This window comes from Coturnix japonica, chromosome 3 (genome assembly GCF_054131305.1).
Source record: "Coturnix japonica strain WE chromosome 3, WE-NBRP24, whole genome shotgun sequence".
NCBI lineage: Eukaryota > Metazoa > Chordata > Aves > Galliformes > Phasianidae > Coturnix > Coturnix japonica.
The window spans coordinates 54,597,241-54,615,727 of record NC_140665.1 but is presented as its reverse complement, the minus strand read 5'-3'; the positions used below and the strand labels follow the sequence as shown (position 1 = coordinate 54,615,727).

At 41.4% G+C, this 18,487-nt stretch overlaps 1 protein-coding gene across 6 annotated transcripts in view; it reads left to right on the top strand.

Annotated features, from left to right (window-relative positions):
* Positions 1-6,667, top strand: part of ENPP1 (ectonucleotide pyrophosphatase/phosphodiesterase 1) — a 48,262-nt gene extending 41,595 nt beyond the window's left edge. For all 6 annotated transcript variants that reach the window (XR_014944045.1, XM_015858551.3, XM_085541620.1 and 3 more), the window contains 5 exons: positions 651-786; positions 1,746-1,826; positions 2,829-2,961; positions 3,817-3,973; positions 4,837-6,667. Coding sequence is in view for 5 of the 6 variants with exons in the window: in XM_015858551.3 (XP_015714037.3) it covers positions 651-786; positions 1,746-1,826; positions 2,829-2,961; positions 3,817-3,973; positions 4,837-5,004 (675 nt within the window). In the remaining variant the exon portion in view is untranslated. The remainder of the gene's footprint in view (positions 1-650; positions 787-1,745; positions 1,827-2,828; positions 2,962-3,816; positions 3,974-4,836) is intronic.
* Positions 6,668-18,487: the final 11,820 nt, after the last annotated feature.

The window sequence follows — 18,487 nt, the reverse complement described above, 5'->3', positions numbered from 1 at the left end:
GTTCTGACTGAGTTCAAAGAAGTTGCTGGAGATTAATGTGGGCTTTGCTGTTCTGAACCATGTGCTAAGATGTTCACACAGATTGCTGATGTTAAGAATGAAAGTTTTCAGATTGGTCTTCCAATTTAGAGAAAGTTTAGAAGCCAAGGTGTGCTTGAAGTGGACTGTAGTTTGATTATCTGGGCTTAACGGGTTTTAAATAATGGCCATTATAAGAAAACCAAACTAAGCTCTGTCAAGGTTTGCTTTATCCTGAGTTTCCTGAGAGGCCAGTGGCTCAAAGCAACCAGTTATTGTAACAAGTGGCCCATTGGAGAGAGATAGCTGCCTCCAGCTCTTAGCCTGAGCATATGCATTCGCACCAGATCAAGTTACATTTTGTAGAGACCTTCCAGTTTTCCTTTGGAAGGGAAAGTTATTCTTAACTGAAATCCTGTAGTTCTGCTCATTTTATTTACAAAATACATGCAGCAAATGGAAGGACTTGTTTTTCATTGGCAAAAAAGAGACAACATTTGAATCTTAAGCCTCTTTGCACCACTGAAAGCAACCATGGGTAAATATGTAGAATTCTGCAGTCCCCCACATTGAACAAAATATTGCAAGTCAGCTATCCAATTTTCTAGTGACACTTTCTTCTTGTTCAATAGGACAGTTGGATTTCTACTACAGAAGATATTTCCAGCTGTTTACGCAAGGATGTTCGTGTTCCTTCTAATCATAACCAGACGTGTTCATTTTACAACAATCATCCTCGACTAACTTATGGATTTCTTTCTCCTCCAAGTAAATACATTGCTTTCATTGTACAGCACATGATTTAAATAGTTTGTAATGCAGTAGCTCTCTTCTTTTATTGATACTGCTGATTAAGAACTTGAAGCAATAGTTGCTGAATTATTGCAGTTCTTTTTAGCATATGAGAAAGGAAAACATTGTACATGCGTCAGCAGTTGTTGAGTAGTCCAAGGTCATTTAGTTTTTCCTGAAAGCTTTTCAACTTGTCTGGTTTCTAATGTGGCATCTCATAGAAGAAACTGGAAGAAATGTGTAAACCTTGAGTCAAGTCTGGCAAACTAATAAACTGCAAATTTGTTTTGCATGACCTCCATTAGTTGGAACTACACAAAGTAATACTGAAACATTTGTCTGTAAATGTAAAAATGCCTTGATTTAAGTTTATTTTATGTTTGAAATTTACTATTGTGTGCCATATGTGACTTTTGGTAAAGGCACTCAGTATTTGATGTAAAGAGTGCAGCTCTGGTTCTCAAAACATATTTTAAAATATAGTTAGCTATTTACAAATGGTAGGATTGCGTGTAAACTGGTGCTGCTCTGATTTGGAAGCATTCTACGTTGGTTTTACTTCATAAAGTATTGAGTTGAGGGTTATTTTAACATCTGCTCAAAGTGTGGTTTGCAAAACTCAAAGAGGGCTATTCTTGTGCCTAATTTCTGCAGATGGAACAAGTTGGTCTGACACTCAGAAAGTTAATTTTGTTCCCTTCCCCACCACTGAAAAGTCTGTTCTGATATTTTAAAGTATTAAAATAATGTGGACATTGTATACCTTCCAAGTGCAATTATTGCTGCTGCAGATAAGATTGTTTTATTTTGGACCTTCATGTAGTGAAGTTAGCCCTTAGACTCGCATCAACTTTGTAAAGTGAATTTAGGTCAGCTCCACCTTAACATCATAACGTTCATCTTTAATCTTGTATTTTTATGCTTTGTGGTTTCAGATTTTATGACAGATGCAAAGAAATCTCATTATGATGCCTTGCTCACCAGCAACATTGTGCCAATGTATCCTGCATTTAAAGGTATTTTCTTTATATACTTGAGTCTAGGACTGCAGCTTTTTTGCTTACTCCCAAACACCACAAACAATCTCAAGTTAGCTGTGTCTGTGAAATAAGACCTCCCCGGACCCTGAACTTCTTACATCAGTGAAACTTCTTGAAGTAGGTCTATGACCCTTACAAAAGAGGTCCAGCATTTTAAGCTTATGATTAGCTTATGTCTAATTACACATTCATATAACATAGATGTCTCCATTTTATTACTAACATTTTTATTTGCATTTCCTAAACAAGGTTTTTTAATGTATCTTCTAGATAACCCAAATGCCAGTTATGTGGTAGTGAGTTAAATTCATTTCCATTTTAGGAATGTCTCTCAAAATCACATGAGTTTCCAGGCAGAAATTTAGAGTCTCAAACACTGAGAAAATGGGAAACTAGTCAGATCTTTAATAGAAAAAATATGAAAATATGGGCTTTCCTGGGTGAAATGGAGCATGAGATGGTTGGCTGAGGGAGGCTAAGCATGTTTTTAATGAAAAGAAGTATGGCTGGACAAAAAAAGCAGTAATTTCCTCTTAAAAGGAATTAAAGAGGAAAGAAGAGGCTTCTTCGGGTACATATAAATTGAAAATGTGCATGAAATGAAGATGCAGGTGTACATGCTAGCCAGTCTGATTTTGATAATGAGGCAAGATACAGTCATGGTTTTCTCTCACATTCCCTTTTTAGCTTCTCCGTATATTGGTTTCCATGAAAGAAACCCAAGGCCACAAGAGATCTGCATTACTATGTTTAGTCAGGTTTGTGGTTAGGGTGACTGTGAAACCAGAATGCCAGGAGATACTGCAGTGCATGCTGTTGCTCAGGTAGATTAAAAGTACAGAGACTTATATTTTCCTAGCATAGTTTATTATTTTCCTAGCTTACCATGCCTGTCAGTACTCTACTGAAAACTGCACAGTTTTATTAACAAGTCCTACTTTGGAAATGATGCATCCCACTTCCATTACTGTATTCTAGTGTTATGGAACTACTTTCATCAGTCCCTGCTGCCTGAGTATGCTGCAGACAGAAATGGAGTCAATGTAGTAAGTGGTCCTGTGTTTGATTACGACTCTGATGGGATCTATGATAACCCAGAAAAAGTGAAAAGGTGAGCTGCTTTCTCATTGTAATCCTTTGCTTCTTTCCTCCATTAGTGGTCTCAAGGTAATTATGATCCTCATTACCAAGGAAAGCATCTTGTTGAAACTGATCCTTGGGAGGTAATACCAGTTCAGAGAGAAGCAGCCAAATGGATCTAAACAGATTGAGCTGCATGAAGCTCAGAAGCAAATGAAAAGCAGAAAGAGAATGTGTAGTAGAAGTATGTCATACTGAAAGGAAGTAAGAGAAGTATGTGGAAAAACATCCATTAGCCTGAAAACTTACAACATTGCCTATAGAACTGGATAAAGCAGGGGCTTACCCGTGTTATCATAGCTTATGTTAGTGAGTCTGAGTATCTGGCAGTGTTCTACTATCAGGTTGTCAGCACAAGTGTACCAGTTACTCCCAGATAGCAAAATTGGTTCAAGATAACAGATAGGTCATAAATTCTTGCACCTTTTTAAGTAATTTCTTTGTGGTTATAACTCACCATTTTAGGACTACAAGCTGAATTTTATATGCAAAATATTCATAGAATCACCAAGGTTGGAAAAAACCTAAAAGATCATCCAGTCCAACCGTTCACCTGTTACCAACAGCTCCCACTTAAACCACATCCCTCAGCACAACTTCCAATCATTCTTTGACAACATCCAATCATTCCTTGAACAATTAATCTGAAATATGATGCCAACTTTGATTACAGATGTATTTTCCCTCCAGACCCAAGCTTTCTTCAGACCAAATATGTGGGTTGCTAAGAAATCAGCATACTCAGTGTAATCAGTTGATTGCTGCCATTTGTTCTTTGTACAGGTATTAACTTACTGAATTACTGGAATGTTTTTCTGCTTTTCAGACACCCTGGTAACTCAGAAGTTCCCATTCCTACTCATTTCTTCATTGTGCTGACTACTTGTAAAAATACTTCTGAAACTCCTTTGAAGTGTGAAGGATCCCTTGATGCCTTGTCTTTCATTGTACCTCATAGAGAAGACAATAGTGAAAGCTGTGCAGTAAGTAGTCTTCTCAGTCTCTATAAAGCCAGGCTTGAGCTCATTCTGCTCGAGTATCAGCTAATTAAAGGCTGTAAAAACGCTGCAGTCTGTCATAATCATCTTGAGAGGAAAGATAAAATTTTTCGTACACAGAGTTACATTAAAATGCATAAATATCCTTAAATTGGAGAAGAAAAGTTTCCTGTTCAAAGACTAAAACTTATAGGTAGCTGGGTAGAATCAGAGCATGTTGAGAGAATTGGTGTGAGGCATACACAGTTTTCTGTAGCAGCAGTGTCCAGTTATATTATTTGAGAGAATCGAAGAGCAACTAGGAGAAGGTGAGTCATCCACAAAAGAAGTTCAGTGTTAGATCAAGATCTTCCTAAAGGAGAAGAGATATTCTTGAAGATCATTGACTGCTTCTAGTTCAGGTACCTCAGCATTTTGGCAGGAACATACATAGCTTATAAGGTTTATACCTTATAAAGCAGAACAAAGCATGTGAAGTGTGCTAACCTACAGGAGGATGTACACGAGTAGCAGCCCTCTTAAAGCAAAGTTCCCAGAAGTAGGTTATCATAGACATGCTGAATAGATGTTGGACCTCACCTGTCACTCCTCATTATCACCAGCTTCCACTGATGCAGCTGCAGGTTCTGTACACTTGAGGAAGTAATAGCAAGTACTAAATTTGCACAAGCTTATATTTATTCATAGAATAGAATCCAATGCTTTCTATTTGTTTGTTTGCCACCAGTTACTGTTTTCTGTCTGTCATCATAAAGCATGAAAATATCTTTTACTAATTGATTAAATGTATATCAGAGAAAAAAAAAGTACATTTCACAAACTCTTCTTTTCCTCCTCTTTCCCTTTAGGATGGGAGGTCTGAGTCACTGTGGGTTGAAGAGAGAATGAAGTTTCACATAGCTCGGGTCAGAGATATAGAATTACTTACAGGACTCAGCTTCTATCAAGACAGAAAACAGCCAGTATCTGACATTTTAGAGTTAAAAACGTATCTACCAACTTTTGAAACTGTCTGATTTTTCCTACGGAATATTTCTGTCCATTTTGCAACAGATTTGTAAATAGAATTTTTAATTGATGGAAAACCATTTTTTTTTTTTTTAAATAAGCTGGAAAATTTATTGAGAACTCTTGACCAAAATGCCAGTGGGGGAGGGGGAAAAGTGGAAGCTGTATTTGTATCTCAGGGACTCCTGATGGACTATGTATATAACACAGGGTGGCAGCTCTTGTCGTTCACCCTTGAATATTGGTAGAACCATAACCATTATTAAATGCTGTCAGTATTTCATCATTGCAGTCTTGAGACAAAAACAAAACTATCTTTTACATGCACTGGAGAGGGAGAGTTTTGTAAAGCACAAGTTATGATCAATGTGGTCAATATTCTAATTAGCAAATGTTTTACAGATTTAAGAAATAACTACATTCTTGATTATTGAAATACAAAAAGCAGCACATTTCCCTGAAGCATGAGTTACGTTCTGAATTTCGGGTCTTGTGTAATAATGCAGCATTGTGATCCAAGGACCTGTACTGAGGTAAGCAGTAAGACTGGTATACAAAAGTTACCCAGTTATACAGCAAGGAATAAACTCTTGACTAATGGAGTTCAGTTAGCAAGGGAATACTGGTGCGTTGCTGCCCTCTAGTGTCTCCAACGCTGAAGAAGAGTTTGACGCATATTCTGCATATTTTGCGTGCATCACTCAGAGTGAGCAGGAACAATCATCATCTCACCCAGAAATTCAGAAAGATCGCCGAGTTCCCAGAACTAACGTCCTTCAAATTAAGCTTGTATTTATGCCTCTTTAGATTTGGTGCATCATTTAGTCTGTTGTGGTTTTGAAATCCCCCCCTCCTGTTTATTTGTTTTTCCCCTCCAAGATAATTTCACACAAAGATCATTGCCAGAATGGTAAAATGATTACTGCCCATCGCTACAAGCCAGTGCCCACAGTCTGCCCTTGATGGCAGCAAACAGCCACATTCTCTGTACGTTTTTAGCTGCCTCCTTATTGCTACATCATCCAAATTCCAGCTCATATAAGTTACCTGTCTTGAATGCAGACACTGTCAGATGCAAATCCAGCAGAAGCAAATAATGAGCTTCCTTGGAAGCTCAGACCACACAAACAGCTGCTACATGCACTCAGGAGTGTAGTAACTCCCTCCTTTCCTAGTACCCGTGCTGTCACCTTTGTAATTCTTCCACTTTCTCTGAAGCTGGTAAGCCAAAATTGGCTCTGCTGTGTATTAAGTTTGGTATAGTCAATTATACATTATTTTGGTCTCATTTTAAAAGAAAATACATCACGCACAAGTCTGTTAGAAGACTGAAAACCCTGCGGACAGATCAGAGAGGCATTTTACATTATGGCTTGGTCAGGGCAAGTTGGTGGCTACATTCAGAGCCTGCTGAAGTCAGTGGAAGCTTTTCCATTAGCTTCAGTTTGAGTGGGCTGACATCCCGGGACCATATTTTGATTTAACTAAATGTATTTCTTTGATCTTCTGTTATAAGCATGATTTATTTTTTTTTTCCCTAAGTTGTTTCACTGTGTGAAATTTCAATGTGTTGTAGCAACCTCACATTACAACATGACTGTGACAGCATTATTCAGTGTAACATCTTTGTAACAATGCACCTGTGACCAAATAAAAACATCAGATGACGTATGCTGTTCGTGACCCTTTATATTCCAAATGGTAGTGACTAGTTGAATATTAGTGTAGGGATATAACAATGCATTTCACTTGTTCCTGGACTGGGAGGGTGCTTTAAATCTTTTTAAAGCTGAAGATGTATTTTCTTCTAACTGAAGCATTAGATTCATTATTGGAGGGTGAAAATATTAAGAATGACAGCCGTGTATTGCGATGAATTGCTCCATTAAGATGACATAGTGAATTATTATAGCAGCTTCTTATTGCAACAGATAAAAGTCCTGTATTAGCTAAGCCTGCCTGCAGAGGAAGAACTGTGTTGCCTGGCCTCTGATAGAAGAGTGAAATTAGGAGAGGAAGACAGAAAAATATGTAATAGTGGGAATAATTCTACTGCTAAGGTATCGCTAGGACAAACTAAGGTATCGCTAGGACAAAGAGGCTGAAAGTCTTTTCTAACTTCTCTAAGATGGAATAATTAGTGACCATCATGTTTGTTTCTGGGCAAGAGCTGGTGAAAAGCTCCATATAAATCTCATTTATCGAGGTCGTATTTGATTCAGATTGACAAGAAAGAAAATTCCAATAGAAGAGACTCACAATGAGGTATACTCCCAGGTAAGCCTGGGAGACAGCTTTACCTCCTTTAGGGAGGAAATATTCTTACATTTTATTATTACATTTGATAGTATGTGTATGCAAATGACAGATGTTAACACCTTCAGAAAACAAAGCAACGTTAAGAGGTGTGGCTAGCCCTACTCCTGGGTAAGGATAGAACAGGTTATGCCTTATGGAACAGCTGACTGTTGGTTTGACCTAGGGAAGATTTTGGAAGGGAGGGTGAGAGGCTATGAAAGCTGAGGGCCCCTGAGTAAGGGTGGTTGCTGGGAGGAGTGTGGGATGTGGCCTTCCTAGAAATTTCCACTTCTTCTATACTCTGACATGTTTATTTGCCTGATAGTTTAGGGTGGTGGAGCAGTAGAGGGGAGGACAGCTCAGAATGGTTTTCCTGCTGACACAGTGCACACAGAGCTGTGCTGTCAGAGCTGGCTGCTTCCTTACCCATAGCTGTGAGATAACTCACTTAACTAACGCCCAATTGAATTCTCACCTCAGGCTGTCTACTGTAAAGCAGAAAACAAAGTGATACTTCTCTGCTGTATGTGATACAGGCCTGTTCTGGCAAACATACTCTCAGAACATCCATTGTACTTTGAACTGTTCCTATGCAGCCCACTGCAGCCACTTGGTAGCTGCCAGGCCTGCTTGGCCTCATGCTGAGAGTGGGTGGCCTGAGTCTGGCCATCCTTAGTCTGAGGAGAACTGAAGTACAAACTAATTCCTTTAAATACAAGGTTATAAACCAGGCTAAGAAGAGCTGCCCCTCTGCCGCATGGGAGGGCACTTCACATTTTTCAAGAAAATGAAAGCCATGAAACAAAAAGGAGTGGGAAAGAAATCCTAAACCAGTGGCCTCTTGATTAGGGCATGCAGCTGGGAGGAAAGGTGGCTTTTCTGGCCTCCCTTCTTCCAAGCTCTACAGCAAAGCTCAATGCTAAAAAGGTCTATGTGCCAGCGTACCCTGCTCACAAAGAAGCCAAATTCTTTCTGACATGTTCTTGGCAACAACACCAGGCAAAGTACTCACAGGTGGGTTGGTGGACTTTACCCAGCTGGTGAAAGGACTCTCTAGCTATGCAGCACTCTTCCTTAGAAGTAGTCTAGGTCCAATCAATGGCATCCTTTTAGAGGCTGCTCCTTATATGAGGGCAAGGCAGCTCCACCCTAGGTCTACCCCTTCTGGTCAGGTGGAGAACACAGGTGCAAACAATTTGCCTGTGCTCCCTAGGCCACCCATCAGCACCCTTCAGCAGGTGCTCCGTCAAGCTGTGACCTAATAGTTCCCCTGCACTATATGAGATACCATCCATCCTACCACTCCGGAGGTGCTTGGGGTGGTCACACTGAGAGACTTCTCCTATGTCTGACTGGGCAGCTGCCATAGTGCCATGCCTACAGCTACACCACTAATGGGGTCAGGAAGCCATCCTGGGGCATACTCAGTTCTTTTACTGCTGTGCTGAGGAAAACTGAAGGTCAGAACACAAACTCACTGACTTACTAAAGAAGAAATTCCTGAATGTTTTTGTTTGGATACCACCACTGCTAGTGGCAGCAGTAGCACCTCCTGCTCACTCTCATATACCCTGTGGCCACATCCAGCTGCCTGGGAGCACCACACTGAGGTGGTTTGTGTGTTATGTGTAGTTTGTCCACTGTAGCTCAGGAACCTCTGTATGACAGGAAACCAGTCCAGGTCTGGCATCCTGTGACTCAGGCTCCTTTGGAAAGGAGTTCCTCACTGAACCGCCATGAGTCACCACTACAGCCTACAGAAAGGGCTGCCATGGAGACCAATGGACAAACTCAGAATAATTATGGAAGCCTGGAAACAGAATTTAAAGGATGCCATTGCAAATTATCATCTGTTGCTCAGCCACAGTGTGTTAAATTTGTCGCTGCTTATTGCAGATGTAGTCCTTTTTATTTTTAGTTTCTCTGCTCAAATGCAATTAATGCAGTGGGATAGAAAACTGAGTCACCCCAAAGATCCTGAATGACCTGCCTCATGGCCCTGGGCCCCATGGAAGTGCCCTGTAGTCTGTCCATAATGCACGTGAGGCTCTGCCCTCCTCACTCTCTGGATAACCTGTATTTCAGACCAGTCTCCATTTATAGCTTGAAAGAGAAATTGGTGTCTCTTCCCATGTCTCTGTGCTGGCAGCCTTACCTTTGTAGGGCATCCAACGTCTGTGTCAAACATTCTAGCTAGATTTCTAGCTGACAGAATGCCCAGTGATGGCAAATTCACTTTCAAATCCTGTACCTGCTGGCTGCGTGAGGTGGCACAGTCCACTGCCAAAACTTCATTATACTCTTTGCTACTAATCTTCTACTAGGTGAAAACTGCAATTAGCCACTTTACACTGGAGGAAGTAATTAAGTACACTAGGTTCTGCTATTCAAAGTAAACACATTGTTTATGGAAGTTGTGAAGGACCAGAGGGAATGGTTTCAAGCTACAGCAGTGGAGATTCAAGCTGGACATTAGGAAGTATTACTTCTCAGAAAGGGTGGTCAGGCACTGGAATGGGCTGCCCAGGGAGGTGGTGGAGTCACCGACCATGGGGATGTTCAAGGAAAGACTGGACGTTGTTTTGAGGGACATGGTTTAGTGGGAGCTATTGGTAATAGGTGAACGGTTGGTCTGGATGATCTTTTAGGTCTTTTCCAACCCTGGTGATTCTATGAAAAAAATAAGTAAATAAGACCCATACCCCCTAGTCCCTGTATACCACAAAACCAGCCAAAATATTTGGCATCAATCTGGAGAGGTGGATGGTGGTGTGACAACTAACATCCATGACTTTAGAGGAAACTTAGCTAATGGACTGGGAGGTAAATACTGTAAGCTAAATCAACAAATCTGGCTGCAGATGTCAGGTTGCAGGGCACAGGACTTGGACTGAATCACTGTTGACAAGGAGGAGCGGAGAGTTTTAGCAGGGCTGGGCCAGTTGGCATATTCTCAGTTTTCCCAGGGTAAGGCAAATAGATTTTGGAAGGTCAAAAAGGACTTTGAGGAAGAAGACAACAGTTGTTAGACCTCTGCATCACCTGGCTCTGAGTTCAAAGTGTCTGTTCAAATGATATGCAATCTCCATAGCCTTGTCATCAGAGAGCTGAGATGATAACTTTAACTATGGGGAAACTATTTGTGAGATTCATAGAGATTCACTATCTGATGAAAGTTGTAATCAACACACATAGCTTCTTGTGGGTAACACCTTGAACACCGAAAACACGGAGACCCTTGCAACAAGCTGTATAAATCCTCTGGAAAGTAACAATGATTTTTTGAAGTAAGGCATCCTCACCTAAAAGAAGCTTAGCAAGTCTGGACACTTTTGCCATTAGAAATGATTGCAAATGCAAAGCTTTATAAGCAAAGAGACCTACTGTAAGGTGGAACGATACAAAGTCGATAACAGATAATCAAAAGGTTATTTATAAGGAAAAACTCACCGATATGGATGCCCACACTGGGAAATGCTGAGGCAATCTCCACCACACAGCAGTCTCCAAGAGATGCTGCCTTAGTGGTGGTCAGCCCTTAAGTGAGGTCTAGAGGAGTTGGAGTCAAGCTCCACCCCTTCAGGGAGCACAGCTAAATTACTCTCACCTGTGCTCCCACAGCTGACCCAACTCTTGCTTCAGCTGATTAATCAGAGGTTCAGGCTGTGATTACCAATTTCCCATACACCTACCTACAAGGAAGAGGCTTATGGAGTACAGAGTAAACAAAAATCACAAAAAATTCTATGATTACGTTTGCTTCAGTCCAGTTTGGCTCAGAGAAAAAGCCTTTGCAGATGATGAGAATAGAACTTAGATGGCTGATAAGCAGACACTGTGTTGCCCCATGTCCGGAGTGAGTATTGGACTTCTAAGTGACAGGGAGCTGTAATCAAGGAACATCTTCCCAGAGAGGACCTGTGAACTGAACCTATAGGTGAAAGGCACAAAGATACTTGTGCTAGAAAAATAAATGCTGTGCTTTGGGTTGTTTAGCAAGAAAATGTGGCCATTTGAGGGGCAGGGGAGACGTGGAGGTTGCCCTTGAGAGGAGACTGAGACCCTATGGAATAATAACTGAAGCACAAAAATTGCAGCTGTTCCATTACTAAATGGGCCTCAGAAGAGGGGCAGCGTGATGAAAGCTGGAGGGATTTGGCTTTACTAGCTGCAAACAGTCAGGTGTATTTTTGTAAAAGAAAAAAAAAGCCAGAAGATGATTGTTATAGATCAAAAGGTTTGACAGATACTGAAAAAGGCAATATTTCCCATTATTAATAGCAAGATAGATGGTGGGGAACTGGTAGATGGCAAAGACCTTCCTAAAACCTTACATTAAAAAAAGAATATGTGTTTATTTTAGCCCTTGTTTTGGAAGTTTGTTTTCTCTGAAACTTAAGATATAGCGGACTTTGATTGTGTAAGAGGTGACACTTTATACACAGGCAAAGGTTTTGTTGGTAGATAAGAATGTCAAAGCCAACCTGAAATCAGCCGGAGCTTCTGTGCTAAGGCAGAATTAGAACATAAAATACTTATTAGGAGAATACAGTGCTAGGGAAAGAAGCTAACCTGAAAACGTCCTTAGGCTTGCCTGGCTGAGACTCCACCTTTAATGGGAAAAAAAGGTGTGCTGCGCTTTCTGTATAAAAGCAAACTGTGTAAAGAAATATTTACCTAATCTGGGTTCTCCAAACAGCAATTTTGGAAGTACTGCTTATGCACTGTAGCCCTCTTGGCCGTTTGCACACCCAAATCCATTTAGCAAAAGTGGGTCTTTACTAAGGAGCCAGATCAGAGCTTTTTACACTAGGTTTGGGTTAAGCCCAGAGCATCAGACTCAAGATCCCATTCATCAGCCCAAACCTACACATAACGGACACGACTCACTGTCTATGCATGTTGAAGAAGCCAGCAGGGATGTGAGTTTTCCTTTCAACAGTTCAATGCAAAAGCTTGTTGTAACCTAATTAGTCAGCTGGAAAAAGAGGTGTAATTACATAAGGCGTAATAATTACATAATTACGTGGGTTGCTAACAGATCCCTGATGACCATGTGTGGAGCTGTACCTCTTCTCCTAGGTAACAGTGATAGGAAGAGTGGCCTTAATTTTCATCAAGGGGAGGTTCAGGAAACATTTGTTCTTAGAAAGAGTGGTGAGGTATTCTAACAGACTGCCCAGAGCAGTGGTGGAATTACTGTCCCTGGAGGTGTTCAAGAAAAGGATGGATGTCACACTGAGGGATGAAGCTTAGTGGTCATGGTGGGTTGATGGTTGGAATAGACAATCTTGGTGCTCTTTTCCAACCATAATGTTTCTATGATTCTATGCTGCTATGATCCAGATCAGACACTGCTGGGAAGCTGGGAAATTCACAGAATCACAGAATTGTAGGGGTTGGAAGGGACTCATCGAGTCTAGGGTGTACGGCAGGGTTTGCATGTGGCTCCTGCTACAGCCCAAGATGAATGGAGAGACAATTAGAGAGACCTCGTGCTACAACCTGCAGCTGCTTTCAAACAATACTTAATGGGGTGCTTTTAAAAAGTATTATTATTATTTGGGGCACACTTAATACATAGGCATTGTGCGTGCAGCTATTATTCCATCGCTTGATTGGAATATAGGAAAAGTCCCCTCTATTCCGAGCAAGTCTGCCCTTATCTCACGCCTCCCTCAACAAAACAGGGATCGTTTCAAATGGGGAAACGAACTGGGCGCTCTCCTCTCGTTTGTGCAGAGGCAAAGCCTGCACAGAGCACTGAGCGCTGTGGCCGAGCGGCCACGCGGTGTCGGTGTGATGCCGGGAAGCGGCACTTGGCAGAGGAGCTGAGCAGATGCAGACACCGAGCGGCCCTCGAGCACCGCACGGGGATGTGCGCCCTGCTGCGGAGCTGCTGGTCTGAGTCGCGGCGGGCCGTGCGTCAAGTGCTGGCTGGGCTGAGCATTAGGAGGTATTGCTGTGCTTCCGACATCAGCCACTAACAGCTTAAAACGGAGATCACACACCCCGAATTTGCCTCATAAAACAAACAAACAAACATAAGGCCAAGTATGTATACGTATGTGTGTGTGTGTATATATATGTATATATAAACACACTAGTGAATTAAAGGTCAGACTGACTTTTCCCTTCTTGTTTCTGAGGAGCAGACAGACAAAATGCAGGCACCAGAGCACAAATCAGGCAATCATATACTCGTTTGAGTTGGAAGGGATACTTAAAGGTCACCTAGTCCAATTCTTTTGCAGTGAACAAGGACACTTACAGCTAGATCAGGTTGCTCAGAGTCCCATCCATCTGAACTTAAGTGTCTCTAGGGGCAGGGCATCCACCACATCTCTGGGCAATCCGTTCCAGTGCCTCACCACCCTTACTGCAAAGAACTTCTTCCTTATACTCAGTCTAAATCTCCCCTCCTTTAGTTAGAAACCAGTTCCCCTTGTCATATCACAGCAGCCCCTGTTAAAGAATCCATTCCTTTTATATAGCCCCCCTGCCTTGAGATACTGAAAGTCTGTTGTCAGACTTCTCCAGAGCTTTCTCTTCTCCAGGCTGAACAGCCCCAGCTCTCTCAACCCATCTTCACAGCGGAGGAATTCCATCCCTTGGATCATTTTTGTGGCCCCTCTCTGCATATGCTCCAAAGGAGTACGTGCTTCAAATCCATACTTTCTGACTGTTTGGACTAAAGAGCAGATTGTTTCTGAGCAATGCTGGTAGCCCACAGATTTCCACAGTGTAGACAATGAGAGCACAAACTCATTTGAAGACTGGTCCAGTGAAATCTAATTATGCGGAAAGGCCTTTGACAGAATAGGTAACCATTTGGAGCAAATATGTGCTGCATCTCACAACCAGACTTCTCCATTCAGCAGAAGATTCTATCAGACAGCATTACATTACAATGCATGTTTGGCTTTGGTCTATCCTCATGAGGATAGCCACCTCATACAGAAAACTACTATGTGCATGGGTGTAAGGTGGGACCTTATTGGATATCTTAGATATATCCTGTGCAGTCTAGCTTTAAGGATCTGTTTCTCTGGGTAACACTGATGATTTGTTTTGTTGTGTATCTAATACAACAACAAAATAGCATTACTCCATTGCTACTTATAATGGCAATGAAGCTTAAGCAAAAAAAGCAATGCTGAGCACATAACACAGAGAGCAAACTTAGCGCTTTCCTACCTTGCAACGACAGCTTTTTGTGGGCATTGGCAGTGCTGGGATCCATTTGAGATCACTGTCTGAGATATATTCTGGTCTATGGAGATCTTTCCAGTAGGCCTACCTATTGTCTGGGTCTGTGGAGCTGTGGTTGGAAGCAGCCATGAATGGAAGGAAACTTACGTATGCTGTATGCCTTCTTGCAAGAAGCTTTGGAGTCACACACACGGGAAAATCCTGATCTGGTTGTGTCCTCTTAGCTGGGCAACAATTACAGACACAGCGTTGAAGGGAAACCTTTTGAGAGAAGCTCACGGCAGTTTCCAGTGAGCCATTCTTCATTAACTATCACACAGGATTTCAGAGGCTTCATCAGCTCACTGACCTTGGACTTTTTGATTTGGAACAAGACTAGAATAAGCACAGTAGGTACAGATGGAAAAGGGCAAATGTGGCTTTTATATACTTCCATTGTTCTGCATGTTTCCCCTCTTGCATTACTGGTATTGAAAATTAAGTGAAAACCAAGATTCATTTCCACTGAAATTGATGAACTCTAACATTGACCTTACAGAAATTTGGAATTTGTGAAAATTGGCCTTTCTTTTTGCACCAAGACCAGTCCTTTTGTCCCTGGCTCTATAGACTACAGTGATTCTCAACTGTTCTCATGCTTCTTTTTCCTGCTGAAGGGTAGATGTGGCACGAAGGGACCTGGTTAGTGGGCATGGTAGTGATGGACTGACAGTTGGAGCAGGTGATCTTAGTGGTCTTTTCCAATCTTAATGATTCAATTATCCTGTTCTAACTCACAAAGCCCATGATGTTCCCCCCATCGCACATCACAGTGCATTAAGATCATATTTAGTACCTTCCTAGAAATTTTGTTATACAATGCTTGAACTTCAGATGTATTTTGAATTAGAGTCTGTCACATTCATTCATGGGAAGCAGTGGCTTATCACTTGTCTTTTTGGTTATACTTCTGGCTGTTTACAGAAGGCTTTGTTGTGTAGTTTGTGCTCCTGCAGGTGCTTATTGCCCAGCAATGCCAGGGTGCCAGTTCATGCCTTGCAGGGATCCTTCCTAGACACTCAACCCAGTTCAATTCCTTGAACCCCTCCAGCACCAGGTCTTTGGGCAACAGTTGGTCTGAAGTATTGCTCATGCAGCTATCTCAGTTAGCTTAGATTAGACTGAAATCCTGAAAAACAGCTGAGCAGCTTGTTCTCAGCATTTAGCTCGGGAGTAGGGAAACATATTTTGTGGCTGCTGAAAGTTGTTTAATATCTAATTTTAATAGGACTAATTTAACAAACATTTTGGACTGTGTCTCTTTCAGAGGCCCAATTACTATGGCCAAGCAACAAATGGAGACATCACCGGGCTGTGTTTACCTGTTTACCCTGCAGTGCTGTGTCAGCAACCTGCTGGTCCAGCTTTCAAGGCTGCTCCTCTCTGCATAAACACTGCCACTGTCAGGCTTAGACTTACTTGCCGTTAAGCGAAATCATTTGACACTTCCTCAATAATGCATAGTAGCATTATTGCTGTCACATAGGAATGCTGTCACAATACACAGCCTCATGTTTCTGAGAGGTCTTCCTAGAACTGCACCTGGTTTGCTGTGCAGGAGGAATGGGCTCAGGTGAGAATGGAGAAGAACTAGGGCAGCCAGGGCTGGCAGCAGTGACTGCAAATTGTTGTCTCTCCGTGCAGGAGCAGTTCTGGATCATGCAGTAGAGATGGGACCTTAGTCATGCTTCTAAACTGCATTCAAGCTCCAAATGTGTTGAAGGTTTTAGCGCTGTTAGGGAGCAGGTTCTCTGAAGAAATTCCTGGCATTTCCTGGTTCCACTCAGGCTGAAAAACACTGTGAGAATGTGGCGGTTTTTGGTATGTCCATTTATGGGCATGAATCAAAGGAACTGCAGGGAGGAAAGAAGTGGAAAATGAGAGGAAAAATAAGTTAACTGAGCTACTTCCTCTCTCAGATTCTTCTTGGGTTTTGGGCAAAGTCTGATACTGGTATTTCATCCCAACTTCTCCTTGCTAACTACTTCCACATGCAGGCATAGTATAATATCAGTTAAAGCCACATTTAAGCAGTGTTTTTGGTGGTAGGATGCAAAGTCAGAATGGTTGAATTATTACATGTTTAGGTAAGAATATTACTGTGCCTTCTTACATTTAATGTCCTTTTCAGTGCAATAGTACTTTTTCTTCAAGTGCAGTGTCTGAAAAAGCTGTGCTACATGAGAAAAACACAAATGATATAGAGTATGCTATTTCTGGAGATGTGCCCGTAAGTCAGTTTTCTCAGCTGAATCTCCAACTTTGTGAGACAAACAGTTGGATGCTGTTCAAAGACTTATTTGTTCCTGTGTGGTTATGGATCACTAGAAGTAGATCATTCTTAAAGTGTTTCTTAACTGCTGTCTTTTGGATGTTTCTTAGCTCAGAGGAATCTGACAAATTTCCATCTGGACAGTAAAGCCTATTTCATATGAAAGGGATATAATCCGTGTCTGTTGTTCACATCTGTATTGTGTTAGAAAGCTGAGCTGAAAATCCATGCAAATGTGTTATGGGACAAACTTGTAAAATATGGTGGCTAAGAGCTATTTCAATAATGATTTGATACTCTGAGCTCGAGCCACCTTGAATTCCTGTTTAGTGATTAATCGAGTGTCACTTATTAAATAAGTATTGACTTTACAGTAGTGCTTTATGCACCATGTTATTAATATTGTTGGAGATTCATTTTAAGGAGGCAGTCATTTGATTGACTGTATCTTCATATGTGAATAAGGTATTTTAAAAGTGCAGCAGCAAACCCACATCACAGACATTTCTGAGGATGCAAACTCAAACATCCAAAAGCAAACTCCCCAAACAAGGTATTCTGGAAGGAATGTGAACCAACATTCTATCCCAAGTAAAAGTGGCTCGTGATTTTTGAAGTCAGGTTTTTACTTTTGCATCCATATATCTTGGGCATGAAGAATGAAATCAGGAAACATTTTTATGGCTGAAAAACCCACATTTTAACCATTATTAAAGATGCCATAAATTCCACACAAGGGCTCCTTTTTTTCCCAAGATATCTTTGAAAGCAAGTTGTACATGCAGTGTGATGCATGCCTACACCTCCAGGACATCTTAAAGGAGACTATTTGAATTTCTCTACCTTCAGAGGTAAAAATCTTCAGAAGTCTAAAGCCTGTGAAATGCATAAAATGTGTACTTCTGCCAGGAGACTACATATGTGCTTGGAAATGGATTGTAAATCGTTATGTTGAAGAGATAGCTAAAATGTGCAGTCCATGATATGTTTTGGGGAGATTAACAACTTGCCAAACACATTTGTATACACAACATGCTTCCTTTCTTTAATTCATAGCGATAAGAGCAAAGCTCAAAGTTAGAATATTATAGCAGGAGGCCTCTTCCTACTTTTCCTTTGTCCTCTGAGGCAACGTGGTGATTTTTCAGATGGTGGGCAAAGCAGATGTACCTGCATTACCAAGCAGAGATCATGGTTCTGAGCTGCTTTTGGGGTGCCCCCTTTGTGGGTGCTTTGAGTTACAGGTGGTCCTTCCTGAAGCAGAGTGCCTCTGCCTCTCACTAGTCCTGCAGCCTCATATGCCAGACAACAACTGGTGGGCAGTGGCAGGGGTTGCCACTGTGCTGTATAGCCTGGAGTCTGTGATAAAGTCCCCACCTTAGAAACAAAAACTGAGTGAATCTCATGAGCCAATTATGAGACACGGGAGGCTGATGTTATATGGAATGCTCATTCATTATAATGCCCAATATCAGTTTTGACCACTTTAAAAAAACAGCGTAGGTTTATATTCAATAGGTTTGAGCATCATCATAAATACCTCATCTCTAAGGGCATTAATCCCAACTGCCAGATCTACTGTGCTTTTTTTTTTCATTCCTCTGATGTTGAGAGCTTCTATAATGATGGCCATGAATGAAGTCCATGAATGTCCTGCCCCTGCTGGAACC